The sequence below is a fragment of the Calonectris borealis genome, chromosome W, assembly GCF_964195595.1.
Source record: "Calonectris borealis chromosome W, bCalBor7.hap1.2, whole genome shotgun sequence".
In the NCBI taxonomy this organism is placed as follows: Eukaryota; Metazoa; Chordata; class Aves; order Procellariiformes; family Procellariidae; genus Calonectris; species Calonectris borealis.
In genome coordinates, this window is record NC_134351.1 from 37098950 (window position 1) to 37116323 (window position 17374).

At 58.6% G+C, this 17374-nt stretch overlaps 2 protein-coding genes and 1 pseudogene across 2 annotated transcripts; all 3 read left to right on the forward strand.

The window, feature by feature from the left end:
• Nucleotides 1–6171: 6171 nt before the first annotated feature.
• On the forward strand, nt 6172–7450 carry LOC142074780 (avidin-like). The gene is made up of 4 exons (XM_075135651.1): nt 6172–6252; nt 6384–6594; nt 6987–7103; nt 7401–7450. The coding sequence occupies exons 1-4, from the start codon at nt 6181–6183 to the stop codon at nt 7448–7450; spliced, it is 450 nt and encodes a 149-aa protein (XP_074991752.1). The 5' UTR covers nt 6172–6180.
• A 3627-nt stretch (nt 7451–11077) lies between these two features.
• On the forward strand, nt 11078–11964 carry LOC142075108 (avidin-like; annotated as a pseudogene).
• Nucleotides 11965–14817: 2853 nt separating this feature from the next.
• LOC142074970 (avidin-like) lies at nt 14818–16934 on the forward strand. Its single transcript, XM_075135974.1, has 4 exons — nt 14818–14910; nt 16054–16297; nt 16645–16765; nt 16847–16934. Exons 1-4 carry the CDS (start codon nt 14818–14820, stop codon nt 16878–16880), a joined length of 492 nt encoding a protein of 163 aa, XP_074992075.1. The 3' UTR covers nt 16881–16934.
• Nucleotides 16935–17374: the final 440 nt, after the last annotated feature.

A 17374-nucleotide genomic window follows, 5' to 3' on the forward strand; every position in this document is an offset into this window, starting at 1 on the left:
TACGAGGGGGGACCAGAAGTTGTGGGTGATGTCTCCTTGCCCTCACCTGTGAGAGAAGAGGGGTGGGATAAGGAGGTGCTGCTGGAGCCTGTACCTCCCCTTCCCCATTGCTCAGGGCTCTGATAGCCTGTAGGGCCCCCAGCCATCCTCCACAGGAGCCCTCTCTCCTGCAGTAAGCAGGCTTGGTAAGGTGGGAGCTGGCCTGCAGGGCCAAAAAATGTGTGTGTGAGGGTATTGGCATGTGGATGCTGTAGTTGTCCCTCTGTTGTGTGACACTGTCAATGCAAACTGACTCTGCCCCAAGGCACTGGCTGTGGGAGAGCCTGTGGCAGGTACAATACTCAGGGGACCCCTGACCCCAGCTGGTGGCAATCAGAGCCCAAGTACCAGATCCTGGTCTGGTGCTGTGGCACCCCCTCCCTGCTGGGGGTGGGCAGTGGAGCAGATTTTAGGGGATGAATCACTTTAAGTTCTTAATAAACTCTTGTCCAGCTGTCTGTCCTTCTTCTTGCATGTCTTCTCTGCCATGGGGGACTGTTGCTCTCCCTTTTCCTCCTGGGCTGGGCTGGGGGGGGGGGGCAAGCCCTAATGGCAGGCTGGCTCTTGTAGAGTTTTGCTAATGGGAGCAAGAAGTGGCACCATCCCCTGGGGGGTGGGGGGTGGGAGGGGGCCCTGCCCTAGGTTTGGCTACAAGCTCTTTCTGCCTGCTTTAGTTGCTCCCTGCCCATTAGAGCCACCAGCGTTCAAGGCTGGAGTGGGAAGCATCCTGTCCTTCCCCCTGTAACCATGTTGTCGTTCCCTGCCCTGCCCCCCCTCCCCAGCCCTTGCCTGCCCTGGGAGCTGGTGCAGGTAGGGCATTGCTACGGTGGCCTGGTGCTGTCAGCAGGCGATAAATGGCCTTTTCTTTGCTCCATGGGGGAGCATTCCTGCATGTGCCTGGGCTGAGGAATAATGTTATCCAGGAAGGGCAGGTCATCCCAGATGCGCACCACCCCCAGACCAGCTGGCATTGTCCTCCTGCAGCAGAGCCCACAGCTGGCAGAGAGGGACCAAGATGCTCGCCCTTGGGGTGGAGGATGTCAGCCTGGGCACCAGCTGGGCTGGGCTGCCTGCCTCCATTTGTCTTGTGTAGGCAGCCACTGGGGACGGTGACGTCCAGATCCAGCTGGTGAGGGACAAAAGCTGGTGCTGAAGCCAGCACAGCTTCTGACCGGGCTGGGTTTTATTGCTGTGACCCATCAGCATCGCTCCTTAACCCCAGGCGATAGGCTGCCTGCAGACTTTCTTTCAAAGGTTGGGGTGTTCAGTCTGTATCAAGGGATATTTCTGCTCTTTCCTTTTCTTTTGACTGTATCACATCAATAAAACTTGTATCTGCTTGGCTCAGCTTTTGGCAATTCTGCATGGGCATGGCTGTGAGCTGGGAGGACAATCTTTGGTTACAGATATGATTTTCTCTAATATTTGCCTGTATTACCATTTTTCAAGGCTGACTCAGTCCCAGCTTGAGCAGTGAGTTTAATTATTCATTAACCCTTTCTTGACCCCTCACATATACAAGCTTAAACCACAGCCTTGCCAACTTTTAACTTCTTCAGCACTTTCTGGTTTGGACTTAGAATCATAGAATCATAGAATCATTAAGGTTGGAAAAGACCTCTAAGATCATCGTGTCCAACCGTCAACCCAACACACCATGCCCACTTGTCGTGGTTTAACCTGGCAGGCAGCCAAATACCACGCAGCCGCTCACTCACTCCCCCCACCCCCAGCGGGACGGGGAGAGAATCGGAAGGGTAAGAGTGAGAAAAACTCGTGGGTTGAGATAAAGACAGTTTAATAGAACAGAAAAAGGGAAAATAATAATGATAATGATAGAATATACAAAATGAGTGATGCACAATGCAATTGCTCACCACCCGCGCTGACCGATAACCAAGTAGCGATCGGTACTTCCTGGATCACGCCTACCATTCATATACTGAGCATGACGTCACATGGTATGGAATACCCCATTGGCCAGCTGGGCTGGCTGTCCTGATTATGTTCCCTCCCATCTTGTGTACCTAGCTCAGTCAGTAGGCACGGGAGCTGTCCTTGGACTAGCAGGGCACTTAGCAACAACTGAAAACATCAGTGTGTTATCAACATTCTCCTCATACTAAATCCAAAACACAGCACTAGGAAGAAATTTAACCCTATCCCAGCCGAAACCAAGACACCACTACACCATGTCCCTAAGGGCCTCATCTACATGTCTTTTAAATACTTCCAGGGATGGTGACTCCACCACTTCCCTGGGCAGCCTGTTCCAAGGCCTGACCACTCTTTCAGTAAAGAAATTTCTCCTAATGTCCAATCTAAACCTCCCTTGGCGCAACTTGAGGCCATTTCCTCTCGTTCTATCACTAGTTACTTGGCAGAAGAGACCAACACCCACCTCGCTACAACCTCCTTTCAGGTAGTTGTAGAGCGCGATGAGGTCTCCCCTCAGCCTCCCCTTCTCCAGACTAAACAACCCCAGTTCCCTCAGCCGCTCCTCATAAGGCTTGTGCTCCAGACCCTTCACCAGCTTCGTTGCCCTCCTCTGGACACACTCCAGCACCTCCATGTCCTTCTGGTAGTGAGGGGCCCAAAACTGAACACAGTATTCGAGGTGCGGCCTCACTAGTGCCGAGTACAGGGGCACGATCACCTCCCTAGTCCTGCTGGCCACACTATTTTTGATACAGGCCAGGATGCCGTTGGCCTTCTTGGCCACCTGGGCACTCTGCCGGCTCATGTTCAGCTGGCTGTCAACCAGCACCCCCAGGTCCTTTTCCTCTGGGCAGCTTTCCAGCCACTCTTCCCTGTCGTGGTTTAACCCCAACTGGCCACTGAGCACCACACAGCCGCTCGCTCACCCCCCCCGCCGGGTGGGATGGGGGAGAGAATCAGAAGGGTAAAAGTGAGAAAAACTCGTGGGTTGAGATAAAGACAGTTTAATAGGGAAAGCAAAAGCCGTGCACGCAAGCAAAGCAAAACAAGGAATTCATTCACCACTTCCCATCGGCAGGCAGGTGTTCAGCCATCGCCAGGAAAGCAGGGCTCCATCACGCGTAACGGTTACTTGGGAAGACAAACGCCATCACTCCAAACGCCCCCCCTCCTTCTTCTTCACCCAGCCTTATATGCTGAGCATGACATCATACGGTATGGAATAGCCTATTGGCCAGCTGGGCCAGCCGTCCTGGCCACGCTCCCTCCCAGCCCCCTGCACATCTGGCAGGGCATGGGAAGATGAAAAGTCCTTGACTAGAGTAAACAATACCTAGCAACAACCAAAACATCAGTGTGTCATCAACATTATTCTCACACTACATCCAAAACACAGCACTATACCAGTTAATAGGAAGAAAATCAACTCCATCCCAGCCAAAACCAGGACACTTCCCCAAGCCTGTAGCGTTGCCTGGGGTTGTTGTGGCCGAAGTGCAGGACCCGGCACTTGACCTTGTTGAACCTCATACAGTTGGCCTCAGCCCATCGATCCAGCCTGTCCAGGTCCCTCTGCAGAGCCTTCCTACCCTCGAGCAGTTCAACACTCCCGCCCAGCTTGGTGTCATCTGCAAACTTACTGAGGGAGCACTCGATCCCCTCGTCCAGATCATTGATAAAGATATTGAACAGGACCGGCCCCAGAACTGAGCCCTGGGGAACACCGCTCGTGACCGGACGCCAACTGGATTTAACTCCATTCACCACAACTCTCTGGGCCCGGCCGTCCAGCCAGTTTTTTACCCAGCGAAGAGTGTACCTGTCTAGGCCGTGAGCCGCCAGCTTCTCTAGGAGAATGCTGTGGGAGACAGTGTCAAAGGCTTTACTGAAGTCCAGGTAGACCACATCCACAGCCTTTCCCTCACCCACTAGGCGGGTCACCTGCTCATAGAAGGAGATCAGGTTGGTCAAGCAGGACCTGCCTTCCATGAACCCGTGCTGGCTGGGCCTGATCCCCTGGTTGTCCCGGACATGGCTCATGAGCACCCTCAAAATGAACCTCTCCATAATCTTCCCCGGCACCGAGGTCAGGCTGACCGGCCTGTAGTTCCCCGGATCCTCCTTCTGGCCCTTCTTATAGATGGGCGTCACATTGGCAAGCCTCCAGTCATCCGGGACCTCCCCAGTTGACCAGGACTGCTGGTAAATGATGGAGAGCGGCTCGGCAAGCTCCTCCGCCAGCTCCCTCAGTACCCTCGGGTGGATCCCATCCGGCCCCATAGACTTGTGAGCGTCCAGGTGGCGTAGCAGGTCATTAACTTCTTCCTCTTGAATTATGGGGGGTTTATCCTGCTCGTCGTCCTTGTCTTCCCTGCCTGCCCATTCCCCCTTGCCTGCTCCATGCTGTGCCAGGGCTCAGGTGGGCACATGAAGTGGCATCGCAGGATTTAGCCGTGGTAATGATTGCCAGCCCCAAGCTGCTTCGCTGCCTGCCCTTTGGAGGATGCCTCGGGAGCGCAAATCCCACAGAGATACCCCAGCTCTTGGCTTGTTTTATTTTTGACTCTCTCCAGCTGAAACTGGTCAACAAATCCACCTCCTTAAGCACTGAGCTGATCCCTGCACCTGCAAGATACACCGCTGGGCTAGGGATTGTTAAATATAGGAAAAATAAAGGTTATGGGCAAATAGCAGCAATATTGTGTGTATGATGCTAAAATAAACCTACGGCTGTAAATGAGCTGTGGGTTGCCATCAGCAGCGGTGCCCACATGGGGACCTCGTGTTGCCCATCCCCATGCTTACCGGTGGCTGCGGGGTCTCTGCGGGAGCTCCCTGAGGCAAGGTGATGGCAAGGGTGGCTGCCCCTCCTGCCCCCGCACCCTTCCTAGACAGACCCTGCTTGTTATCACAAACCTCAACGCTCCAGGCAATGCCTGCCTGTGGAAAAACCAGCCAAAGCAAACAGCAGCTGCGTAGGAAAGCATACCTTGTTGTGCAGTTAATTCCTAAAACGGAGGGAAGCAAACACCGGGGCAGGAATTTCCTGCAGGCAGCCAGCTCGCTGGCTGGGGAGCTCCCACAGGCAGGGATACACGAGGGCTGCGGGACTCCTGCAGAGAGGAGAGGGGGGCATTGAGATGCCGCCAGCAGAAATGCGGTGCTCCCCAGCCCAGGTAGTGATGAATTTTACTGCTGGAGAGAAACCGGGGCTCAAACATGAAATTAAAGGGAAAACAAAAATTGGGAAGTATTTCTGAGATGCTGCAAAGAGTTGCCTTGTCTCCATTTTAAGAAAATGAGCATTTTCTGATGAATGGGGCTCCATCAGCTCTTGCTGTGATGACTGGGGGAATCAAAACACACATATTTTAGGAGACTGCCTTGAAAATCATTGAGGAATGGGTGAGAAAATCTGGTGTGAACCGAGCCACTTCAGCCTCCCCAGCCAGCAACAAATATAAGGGGAATTATATAAATACATACTTAAAGTTATTTAAGAATCCCTGTGTAAATACAATTTTTGTCAGCATTAAAATGCGATGTCCAAGATATTCAGGGAATGTTTGTTTTTCATAAACAAAATCATTTCCTTCCGACAAAACCCAGCTTGCCAAAACAGCAGCAAATCTTAACACCAGCCCTGGGCGAGAGGAGACCGGGCGCTTTGTAGCCTGACCTGTGGCCGCTTCAGTGCCAGGGGGGATAAAGCAAATCCCCAAAAGGAGCCCGGTGCTGGGTGGGTTTGCACAAGGATGCCTGGCGAGGAGGAGCGGGGTGAGGCCGTGTGCTGCAGCCAATCCTGGGGTGCATTGGGGTTAAGGCCACTTGGCACCCCTATGCACCCCGGGCACAGCAGTGGGGTGGCAAACAGGTGGCAGAAGGGACAACAGCCCCCAAGAGGGTTTTTTCCTGGCTGAGCATCTGTCCTGGTGGTCACCAACCTGCAGGAGCCAGGGCCTCCCCGCAAGGTGCCAGGGAAGCGTGAGCAAGGAGGGACAGTTTCAGCAGGCACTTCTGGGAATATCTGCCTGCAACCACCCTCTCATATGGCTGGGAACTGCAAATTTAGAAACACTCAGATTGCACAACGCCCTGGCCGGAGCTGCCACCTGCAGCCCTGGCAGCAAGGGAGCAGGTGCATTGGCAGAGCCCTGTGAGGAGCACATCCCCAGGTACGCCAGCTGTCTGCCTGCTGCAGAGATGGTGCAAGCAACTCCCTTCCTCCTGGTGCTCAGCCTGGCCCTGGTGGCTCCCGGCCTCTCTGCAAGAAAGGTAATGGCAGGGCTGGGATGTGCAGGGCAGGGCGGGCATGGGGGCTGCGGCTCCCAGGGGTGCCCGCTCCTGCCTCCCTGCCCGTGCCCAGGCTGCGCTGCAACACCGGCGCTGAGTCCCCTCCGCTTCAGTGCATGCTGATCGGGCGCTGGATCAACGACCTGGGCTCCAACATGACCATAATGGCGGTGAATGGAAAAGGCGACTTCACCAGGTCCTACCACACGGTTGTGATGGCCTCCACGAACAAGGTCCAGGTGTCACTGCTGCAGGGGTCCCAGCACCCCACAAACCAGAAGAGCCAGCACACCTTTGGCTTCACCATCAACTGGAGGTTTTCAGGTGCTTTTCATTTCCCTGCCCTCCCCTGTGGTGTCCCTGATACTCTTCTGCCCTCCCCTGCAGTATCCTTGATGATCCCCTGCCTTCCTCTGCGGTGTCCCCAGTGCTCCCCCATCCTTGACCCCGGAGCTCCTTGGCTGGTGTCACCTCCCAGTCCCAGGGCGCAGAGGATGCACCGGGGGCTGAAGCCCGCTGCTGTCCCCCCATCTCCAAGCAAGACCCCCAGCCCTCTGACCCCTCCTGCCTGCATTCCCCAACACCACTGTCCCCAGAGGACAGGGACAGCCCAGGTCCACCATCCCCAGCACTGGGGGAGGCTGCGGGGCCACGGCTCCAGCACTTCCCTGCTGCCCCGGCCACACTCCCCTCCACCTCCCGTCCCGTCCCTGCAGACTCCGTCACCGTCTTCACAGGCCAGTGCTTCGTGGATGAGGAGGGGAAGGAGGTTTTGAAGACCATGTGGCTCCTGTGGTCACGCATGGACAGCATCAAGAACGACTGGAAAGCCAATGTGAGCCCCCTGTCCCTGCCCTGTGCGGGTCCCCTGCGCATTCCCGGGGGGGGCGTTGGGGCTCTCCCACCCCATGGTGCTCAGTGCCTGGCAGAGCCACTGCCAGCCTGGGGGTACCCAGGGCACATGTGCTCTCGAGGATGGGATGCTCATGCACAGCCTCCCTGGGGGTCCTGCCAAGATGCAAATGCTGCTGGGAGCGAGACGGGGCTGGGGGGGCATTTGGCACTGGAGAGGGGTGCACCCCATGCAGGGGTGCGTTTCCCACCCTTATGTCTTGTCCCTCTGTGCCCCCGCAGGGTCGGCACCAACGTCTTCACCTGCCTGCACCCACAGAAGGAGTGAGGGTGGCAGCGCGGGTGTCCCCGGCCCCACCACCTGCTTCTCCCAATAAAGCTTTGCTGCAAACACCCACCCGGCTCCTGTTGTGTGGTGGCTCAGCACCTGCGCTCCCGCGTCCCCCCTGTGGCATCCCGCAGCCTCTCCTATCACCATCCCCGAGGCCCAGTGTGTGTCCCCTGCCGTGACCCCCCCATGGCCCCGGTTCCTCCAGTGGGCACTGGGTCCCTGTCACAGCCCCCACCACCCCACTGTGCTCCCTCAGGACCCCCGCCTTGCCCAGGGGAACAGGACCCTGCTCGTTTTGGTGCGGTGGCCCATCTCCTGCCGGGGTGGCCCTTGGCAGGAGGCCCGGCATTGGTGGCTGCTGCCCGGCTGCAGCCCCTGCTGCTATAAAAGGGGCAGAGCCCGAGCACCGTGTACGGTCGCCACCGCCACTGCTGCCATGGGGAGCCTCAGCTGCTGCCTCCTGCTCGCCCTACCGCTGCTGCCAAGAAGGTAAGGGCAGCCTGGGGGCAGCACCCAGCCAGGGGGCTGCCCGCTCTCACTGTGCCATGCCGTGCCGCACCATGCCGTGCCGCGCCATGCCGCGCCATGCCGCACCATGCCGTGCCGCGCCATGCCATCCCTGGAGTGCAGGGTGACCAGATGAGGGGCTGCACACTCTGGCTGTGCTGTGCTGTGCTGTGCTGTGCTGTGCTGTGCCATCCCTGGGGTGCAGTGTGAATGGCCAAGGGGCTGCCTGTTCTTGCTGTGCCGTCCGGTGCCACGCTGTGCCATGCTGTGCTGTGCTGCACTGTGCCATGCCATGCTGTGCCATGCTGTGCTGTGCTGTGCCACCCCTGGGGCGCAGTGTGCATGGCTGAGGGGGTTGCATGCTTTTACTGTGCCATGCCATGCAATGCTGTGCCATCCCAGCACTCAGTGTTTGTGGCCAAGGGGCTGCATGCTCTTGCTGTGCCGTGCTGTGCCATCCCAGAGTGTAGCATGTGTGACCGAGGGGGCTGCCAGCTCTGGCTGTGCTGTCCCCAGGGGTAGTGTTGGTCACCTACCCCTGGTATGGGGGGGGTAGAATCATAGAATTCATAGAATCATAGAATCATAGAATCATTAAGGTTGGAAAAGACCTCTAAGATCATCGTGTCCAACCGTCAACCCAACACCACCATGCCCACTAAACCATGTCCCTAAGCACCTCATCTACACGTCTTTTAAATACTTCCAGGGATGGTGACTCCACCACTTCCCTGGGCAGCCTGTTCCAAGGCCTGACCACTCTTTCAGTAAAGAAATTTCTCCTAATGTCCAGTCTAAACCTCCCTTGGCGCAACTTGAGGCCATTTCCTCTCGTCCTATCGCTAGTTACTTGGCAGAAGAGACCAACACCCACCTCACTACAACCTCCTTTCAGGTAGTTGTAGAGCGCGATGAGGTCTCCCCTCAGCCTCCTCTTCTCCAGACTAAACAACCCCAGTTCCCTCAGCCGCTCCTCATAAGGCTTGTGCTCCAGGCCCTTCACCAGCTTCGTTGCCCTCCTCTGGACACGCTCCAGCACCTCCATGTCCTTCTTGTAGTGAGGGGCCCAAAACTGAACACAGTATTCGAGGTGCGGCCTCACCAGGGCCGAGTACAGGGGCACGATCACCTCCCTGCTCCTGCTGGCCACACTATTTCTGATACAGGCCAGGATGCTGTTGGCCTTCTTGGCCACCTGGGCACACTGCCGGCTCATGTTCAGCCGGCTGTCAACCAGCACCCCCAGGTCCTTTTCCTCTGGGCAGCTTTCCAGCCACTCTTCCCCAAGCCTGTAGCGTTGCCTGGGGTTGTTGTGGCCCAAGTGCAGGACCTGGCACTTGGCCTTGTTGAACCTCATACAGTTGGCCTCGGCCCATCGATCCAGCCTGTCCAGGTCCCTCTGCAGAGCCTTCCTACCCTCGAGCAGTTCAACACTCCCGCCCAGCTTGGTGTCATCTGCAAACTTACTGAGGGAGCACTTGATCCCCTCGTCCAGATCATTGATAAAGATATTGAACAGGACCGGCCCCAGAACTGAGCCCTGGGGAACACCGCTCGTGACCGGCCGCCAACTGGATTTAACTCCATTCACCACAACTCTCTGGGCTCGGCCGTCCAGCCAGTTTTTTACCCAGCGAAGAGTGTACCTGTCTAGGCCGTGAGCCGCCAGCTTCTCTAGGAGAATGCTGTGGGAGACAGTGTCAAAGGCTTCACTGAAGTCCAGGTAGACCACATCCACAGCCTTTCCCTCATCCACTAGGCGGGTCACCTGCTCATAGAAGGAGATCAGGTTGGTCAAGCAGGACCTGCCTTCCATGAACCCGTGCTGGCTGGGCCTGATCCCCTGGTTGTCCCGGACATGGCTCGTGAGCACCCTCAAAACGAACCTCTCCATAATCTTCCCTGGCACCGAGGTCAGGCTGACCGGCCTGTAGTTCCCCGGATCCTCCTTCCGGCCCTTCTTGTAGATGGGCATCACATTGGCAAGCCTCCAGTCATCCGGGACCTCCCCAGTTAACCAGGACTGCTGGTAAATGATGGAGAGCGGCTCGGCAAGCTCCTCCGCCAGCTCCCTCAGTACCCTCGGTGGATCCCATCCGGCCCCATAGACTTGTGAGCATCCAGGTGGTGTAGCAGGTCGTTAACTGCTTCCTCTTGGATTATGGGGGGTTTATCCTGCTCACCGTCCCTGTCTTCCAGCTCAGGGGGCTGAGTACCCTGAGGATAACTGCTCTGACTATTGAAGACTTGAGGCAAAGAAGGCGTTAAGTACCTCAGCCTTATCCTCGTCCTCGGTGGCAACGTTCCCCCCCCCACATCCAATAAAGGATGGAGATTCTCCTTGGCTCTCCTTTTGTCATTAACATACTTGTAAAAGCATTTTTTGTTGTCTCTCACGACAGTGGCCAGGTTGAGTTCTAGCTGGGCTTTTGCCTTTCTAATTTCCTCTCTGCACGACCTAACGAGATCCCTGTACTCTTCTTGAGTTGCCTGCCCCTTCTTCCAAAGGTGATAAACTCTCCTTTTTTTCCTGAGTCCCAGCCAGAGCTCCCCGTTCAGCCAGGCCGGTCGTCTTCCCCGCCCGTTCTTCTTGCGGCACATGGGGACAGCCCGCTCCTGCGCCTTTAAGACTTCCTTCTTGAAGAACGTCCAGCCTTCCTGGACCCCTTTGCCCTTCAGGACTGTCTCCCAAGGGACCCTCTCGACCAGTGTCCTGAGCAGGCCAAAGTCCGCCCTCCGGAAGTCCATGGTAGCGGTTTTGCTGGCCCCCCTCCTTACTTCACCAAGAATTGAGAATTCTATCATTTCATGGTCGCTAAGCCCAAGCCGGCCTCCGACCACCACATCTCCCACCAGTCCTTCTCTGTTTGTGAACAGCAGGTCAAGCGAGGCACCTCCCCATTACCCCCAGCTCTGCCCTGCCCTGCCCTGCCATGGGAGGGAGAGGTGCTGGCCTAGCCGGTGCCTGTGCCACTGGTCCCAGCTGCCGTGCAGAGGGGTCGTGCCAGCCCCCAGACACACGGGGCAAGTGTCCTGACGCCCCAGCAAGCTGAAGTGGGGGGGCGGTCACGGCTTGGCGCTGCCCAAGGTGTCAGCATGACCCCTGGCCCCCAGTGCAACCTGCAGGGCCTGTGGAGGAATGAGCTGGGCTCCAACATGACCCTCTTGGCCCTGGACACAGCTGGGACCTTCTCAGGCTCCTACCACACCACCATGGCAGCCACCAACAAGTAGATCCTGGTGTCAACCCTGCAAGGGGCCCAGCAGCACCCCAGCACCAAGGGGCAGCCCACCTTCAGCTTCACTGTGCAGTGGCAGTTCACAGGTACAGCGGTGCATGGCACCGGCGGCATCCCGGGGCAGCCATCAAGCCCCTGTCTGTGCTGGGAGCAGGGTGCCCCCCGGCTGGTCCCCCATACCCCTTGTGGCACCCAGAGAAACCCTGGCTGCGGCCATGGACTGGCCACTCTTGCTCCCACCATGGGATGCGGCAGGGGGACATCTGTCTGTCTGGAGCAGGTGGCAGGGGTGTCTGTCTGTCTGGGAGAGGTGGCAGGAGTATCTATCTGTCTGTCCAGGGGACATGGCAGGGGTGGTACCCATCTATCTGTCCAGGCGATGTGGAAGCGATCCACCCAGGCAATGCAGCAGGGAGGTCCATCTGTCTGTTCGGGGCATGTGGTGGGGGTTTCTGTCTGTCTGCCAGGGGCAGTGGCCCAGATTCCCCTGTCTGGAGATGCAGGCTCTGAGCCCCCTCTGCCCCACTTGAACCCCTGCCAGACTCCACCACTGCCTTTGTGGGCCAGTGTTTTGTGGGCCACTGCAGGAAGGAGATGCTGGAGACCACGTGGCTCCTGTGGGAAGAGGTCCCATCCCACAGGGATGCCTGGAAAGCCACCAGGTGAGCCCTGCCCCTGCCCTGCCACCCTGCAGCCCTCCCTCCCCTCCTGCTGACATGGCTTCCCCACAGGGTCAGCACCTCTGTCTTCACCCACATCAAGTGATGGGGACGCATCAAGTGATGGGGATGGGGACCGGAGCCGCCTGCACCCTGCTGTCCCACCTGCGTCCCTGAGGCTCTCCGCTGCCCTGGCCCCAGGCTGGGCTCCTGCATGCTACCAGCATCCTGGCAGGGAAACAGAGCCTCGCCCTGCCCTGCTTCCTCCCAGTGCCTCCCAGCAGCCTGCTGGCAGGGCCCCCCTCCCAAATCTTGTTGCCCCTGCACAGGGGTCCCAGCCTTCTTCGGGCACATCCACCTGCTCCGGTGTGGGGTCCTCCATGGGCTGCAGGTGGATATCTGCTCCACCATTAACCTCCATGGGCTGCAGGGGGACAACCTGCCTCACCATGGTCCTCACCACAGGCTGCAGGGGAATCTCTGCTCCGGTGCCTGGAGCACCTCCTCCCCCTCCTTCTTCCCTGACCTTGGTGTCTGCAGAGTTGTTTCTCTCACATATTCTCACTCCTCTCTCCCAGCTGCTGTTGCACAGCAGTTTTTTCCTCTTCTTAAATATGTTATCACAGAGGCACTACCACCGTCACTGATTGGCTCGGCCTTGGCTAGTGGTGGGTCCGTCTTGGAGCCAGCTGGCACTGGCTCTATCGGACATGGGGGCAGCTTCTGGCATCTTCTCACAGAAGCCACCCCTGTAGCCCCCCCCGCTACCAAAACCTTGCCATGCAAACCAAATACACTCATTAGGAAAGAAAACAAACAAACATGTCAAACAAGGGCTCAATGCCCTTTGCATGGACTCGTCTAACATGTGAACTCACTAATTCATCACTTCAGCAACTCACAAAGTTTCTCACTCACAAGTTCCCTAATCCCTAACTCTCACATCCTAACTCAGGTGCCCGTGAGCACCCCAGGCAGGAGCCATGCGGGCAGGGAGAGGCACGAAGGACTTGGAGGGGGGATGCTGCCTGGGGGCTGCAGGGCTGCCGGGGGAAGAGACTGTCGGATGGGGCAGGGATTTTGGGGTAGCGAGCACACGGTGCCCTGGGCAAGTGTCAGGGCCTGTCCACCATCCCCTTCCTCTTGCAGGGTGCCCCTGCCTGCCCTTCCCCAGCCTTCCTCACCCTCTGCTCCTCTCCCTCCTTTCCTGCTGGGCTCCAGGGCTGCTTTCAGGCCTTCCGGCTCCTGAGGAGTGCACGGACCAGAGCCTGTCCAGGGTATGCCTTTACTGGCCGAGCCACAACTGGCTGAGGTGTCTGGTGGTTCAGCTTTTGATCAAAAGCCATTCCTGCATCCTCATCCTCACCCCTGTACCCTCATCCTCACCCTCTGCACCCTCATCCTCACCCCTCCACTCTCATCCTCACCCCCGCATCCTCATCCTCACCCCCGCACCCTCATCTTCACCTCCTGCATCCTCATCCTCGCCCCCGCATCCTCATCCTCATCCCTGCACCCTCATCCTCACCTCCTGCATCCTCATCCTCACCCCCACATCCTCATCCTCACCCCCACATCCTCATCCTCACCCCTGCATCCTCATCCTCACCTCCTGCATCCTCATCCTCACCCCCACATCCTCATCCTCACCCCTGCATCCTCATCCTCACCCCCACATCCTCATCCTCACCCCTGCACCCTCATCTTTACCCCTGCATCCTCATCCCTGCACCCTCATCCTCACCCCTGCATCCTCATCCTCACCCCTGCATCGTCATCCTCACCACTGCATCCTCAGGGCTCATTCTCATGCTCACCCTCCCCAAACGCCTGCTGTGGCTGTCACCAGAAGCATGAGCGGGTCCCTTGCAAACCTCTTCTCCAAATGGTCTGTGAGGTTAAAGCCTCGGGAGCCCAGCAGGAGTGGGAGGATGAGGCTGGGAGCCCTGGCAGGGGAGCTCACGGAGGACGCGGGGCCACTGAGAACCATGTGGGACCGGGGAGTAAAACTTCATTTCTGTCCTTTCATCACCCCCATGGCTGGGGGTGTCTCTTGGGGTCTCCTAAAAAGGCAGCCCACGGGATAGGAGATGATGTAAGCAGTCTGCTTGCTTAATTGTGGAACAGAAACAGAAAGCAAAACCACAAGGTTTACAGGAAGCCAGCACCTACAGTGCCATCGCTACTGCCCTTCCCCAAGCTGCATTTATCAGGTGCCCCAAACATCCCCCATCCTAGCCCCACTTCCCATATGGCCCCATCCTTGATCCTTCAGCAGCTGTCCTGCTCCCCCACAGGAACAGCCCACCCTGGCCTGCTCCTGCCCTGACGTTCACTGACCTTTTGCTCTCACCTGGTAAGTGTGACTGGGGCTCCCCACCTCCAGCCTACAACGCCCTGGGGTTTTCCTATTGTTGTTGGGGCAGGTTCGCTTCCTTCATCTGCTGAATCCCTGGAGATGCTGCAGAACACCACCTGTTCCCGCACACATACCCTCACCCTGCCCTCACAACTCCCTGTCCTTCTGTCCATCCCCTGCAACTACTAGGGGGTGGTTTGGGGTGTGGGGGCTCCTGCAGGGCAGGGGTGAAGCCCAGGCACAGCCCTCAGCCAGGGGCTGCCAGGACCCAGGCCAGGGACCCCCAGGCTGGGCCATGTCAGCAGGCAGCTCCAGTCATCCTCGTCTACATCCCCATCCCCGTGCCCATCCCCATCCCCATCCCCATCCCCATTCCCATTCCCATCCCCGTCCCTGTCCCCACCCTCGTCCCCGTTCATGCCCATCCCCATGCCCATCCCTATGCCCATGCACGTCCTTGTCCCCGTCCCAGTCCCTGTCCCTGTCCCTCCCGCCGGTGCCGGCCGGGACTTTCCAGGAAGGCAGCGGCGGGGCCGAGCCGGGCTATAAAGGGGAGGGTGGCCCCGGCACGGTACGCTCCGGTCTCGCCGCTGCAGCCCGATGAGCCACCGCCTCCTCTCCGCCCTCGCCCTGCCCGTCGGGGCGGCCCTGGCCGCGGCCGCGGCGAGGAGCCAGGTGGAAGCGGGGACACGCGTGGGAGCGCCTGCTGCGGGTGGCTGCTGGGGGACGCGCGTGAGAAACTCGGCCCCGGGGGAGGCTGCATGGGGGCACGCGTGGGGATCCCGGTGTCCGGGGAGGGACACGCGTGGGAGACCCACCCCGGGGGGGCACATGTGGGAGCTGCAGCGCTTGGGGGGGAGGGACACGCGTGGAGGACCCACCCGCGGGGGGAGTCCCCGGCAGCAGGGGGACCCTCTGCTCCAGGAGGGACACTGACGGGAGCTCCTGCCGAGGGAGGGGTGCTCCGAGGGGCAGCGATGCTCCGGGGTTATCCGTGTCCCCGGGAGGGATGTGCATGGGGATCCCTTCCCTGGTGCAGGGGGGCATGCATGTGGGGACCCCCGCCCCGGGGGACATGCAGGGGAATTGGGGCAGGGGTAACCTGGGGACCCTGCCCCGGGGGGGTGGCTTGCCCCTGCCCAGGGAGGTGCCGCGTGGGAGGGGACAGGGAGTGCTTGGAGCCGGAGCTGGAGCCTTGCAGGTGGACTGCTGCAGGGCACTGGCTGTGCCACCTCCTTGGCCACGCAAGAGCCTACCATGGACTTGAGGGCTCTGCCCATCCCAGTGGGCTCTCCACTCGTACCACACACTGGTGCTGAGCACAGCACACGTCCCCACAGGCACGGGCAGACGTGTCCTGGGGTCACACATCTCACCTGGCAGGGCTGGAGCGGGGGTCCTGCCTGTGTTCCTGCCTGTCTGGGACTCCTGCCTTTAGCTTTTTCTCTTCACCTCTCCCCTTCTGCTTGGCTTACTCCAGCTTTTGGCCCTCCTGACATGGCTGAGATGGCGTCAACTTTATAAATCATGTCTCTTAAAAACGAGTGCCTGAGCACTCGCAGGGCTCTGGAGAAACCCTGCTGTGCTGCTGCCCGCAGCTTGCCCCTGTGTTTCATTTCTTTTCCAAGCTCCTCTGCCAGGCAGCTGAGGTCCCCGGGCGGGGGGAAAGGCCTGTGTGAAGGAGGCAAAGGCAACCAACACCAAGTGGTGGCCAGGCTGCGAGCAGAAACACCCCGCAAGGAATGGCAAGGTGAGTGCTGGCACCCCGTGGGCATCGGGGGGGCACAGGCAGGGGGCTCAGCCCACAGGGCAGGGGTAGGCGCTGCGTGTGGGCAGCCCCTGGAGACACTCCCACTCGCTCCCTGGCGGTGCGACCTGACCGGCTGGTGGGAGAATGAGCTGGGCTCCAGGATGCACGCGTCCACGGTTGACAGCCAGGGTGACTTCTCCGGCGAGTACCACACCACTGTGTCGAGTGCCCAGAAACCCATCGAGCCATCCCCCCTTGTTGGGTCCCAGCACTTGGACGAGGATGGGCAGCGCACCTTTGGCTTCACTGTCAACTGGAAGAAGTTTTCTGGTCAGTAGCTGCAGTGGCAGCTGTGCCCAGATAGGGCAGGGGATGGGAAGGGAAGCTTAGGCAGGTCCCAGCACCCACCCCACATCCCTCTGTCCCCTCCTCTCCTGTCCCCAGTCTGTCCTTCCCTGACCTCTCCCCCCTCTGGCCGGTGTCTGCAGACAGCAGGAGACCTCCTGAAACACTGTTCAGGCATCAAAAGTTGCTTTGACAGCATGTCTGCCGCAGAGTGTTTCCCTGCAACCACTGGGACCCACCCGGGCTCCATGAGCATTAAACCTGCTGGCACTTGTGAAGCCCCAAAAGCAGCCGGGACCCCACTGGGATGCTAATGGCCGCCACTCCCCCAGACTCCACAGCTGTCTTCGTGAGCCAGTGCTTCGCTGGGACCGGCGGGGAGGAGGTCCTGCAGACCACCTGGCTGCTGTGGGAGAAGGTCAACTCCCTGCCCAGCAACTGGAAAGCCACCAGGTGAGCCACGGGACCCCTGGCCCAGCTGGGATGCATGCCCCTCTGCCGGCCAGGCACCGATGGGCTTCTGCTTCCCCACAGGACTGGCTGCAACATCTTCATTTGGATGGGCTGAAAGGAGGAAGGGGAAGCCTCTCGCCCTCCATTTAGCATTTATCACTCTCGCAACCCAGTGGAAAGCAGAGCAATTCCCGGCTCCAACCGGGCTTGGGGGACTGGGGGACCCCTTAGCAGCATCAGTGTGTACCAGCATCAGGGCTGTTATCAGCTCTGGAGGAAGATGCCCCCAAAAAAACAAATAAAATTAAAGTTTTTTCTTTAAACACAGCCTTGTGCAGTCTGTGGATATGTCCCGGGGAAGCTGGGCTAAAGCACTGCGGTGGGTGTGGGGCGAAGCTCTCACCCCATTACTCTGGGAAGAGACTGGCCCTGAGAAAGCCCCTTTTCCAGCCCAAAGGGGCTTTGCAGCTGCTGCAGATCACTGCAGGTTGCCAAAGAGAGAAGGGTAACCCATGTGGGTAAGGTAAGGACCAGGAAAGGTCTTTGGGAAGCCAGCACAGAGGAGAAGACAGTCTCTACACAGGCACACTTGCTGTCTGGTTTCTCCTG

What these genes read in the sequence shown, in the direction of transcription:
- LOC142074780 (XM_075135651.1), top strand. Translation starts at nt 6,181, where the DNA reads ATGGTGCAAGCAACTCCCTTCCTCCTGGTGCTCAGCCTGGCCCTGGTG. An exon ending in CCGGCCTCTCTGCAAGAAAG is followed by an intron (nt 6,253 to 6,383) that starts GTAATGGCAGGG and finishes CCTCCGCTTCAG; the next exon opens with TGCATGCTGATCGGGCGCTG. An exon ending in CAAGAACGACTGGAAAGCCA is followed by an intron (nt 7,104 to 7,400) that starts ATGTGAGCCCCC and finishes CTCTGTGCCCCC; the next exon opens with GCAGGGTCGGCACCAACGTC.
- LOC142074970 (XM_075135974.1), top strand. Translation starts at nt 14,818, where the DNA reads ATGAGCCACCGCCTCCTCTCCGCCCTCGCCCTGCCCGTCGGGGCGGCC. An exon ending in AGGTGGAAGCGGGGACACGC is followed by an intron (nt 14,911 to 16,053) that starts GTGGGAGCGCCT and finishes GCGTGTGGGCAG; the next exon opens with CCCCTGGAGACACTCCCACT. An exon ending in AGCAACTGGAAAGCCACCAG is followed by an intron (nt 16,766 to 16,846) that starts GTGAGCCACGGG and finishes GCTTCCCCACAG; the next exon opens with GACTGGCTGCAACATCTTCA.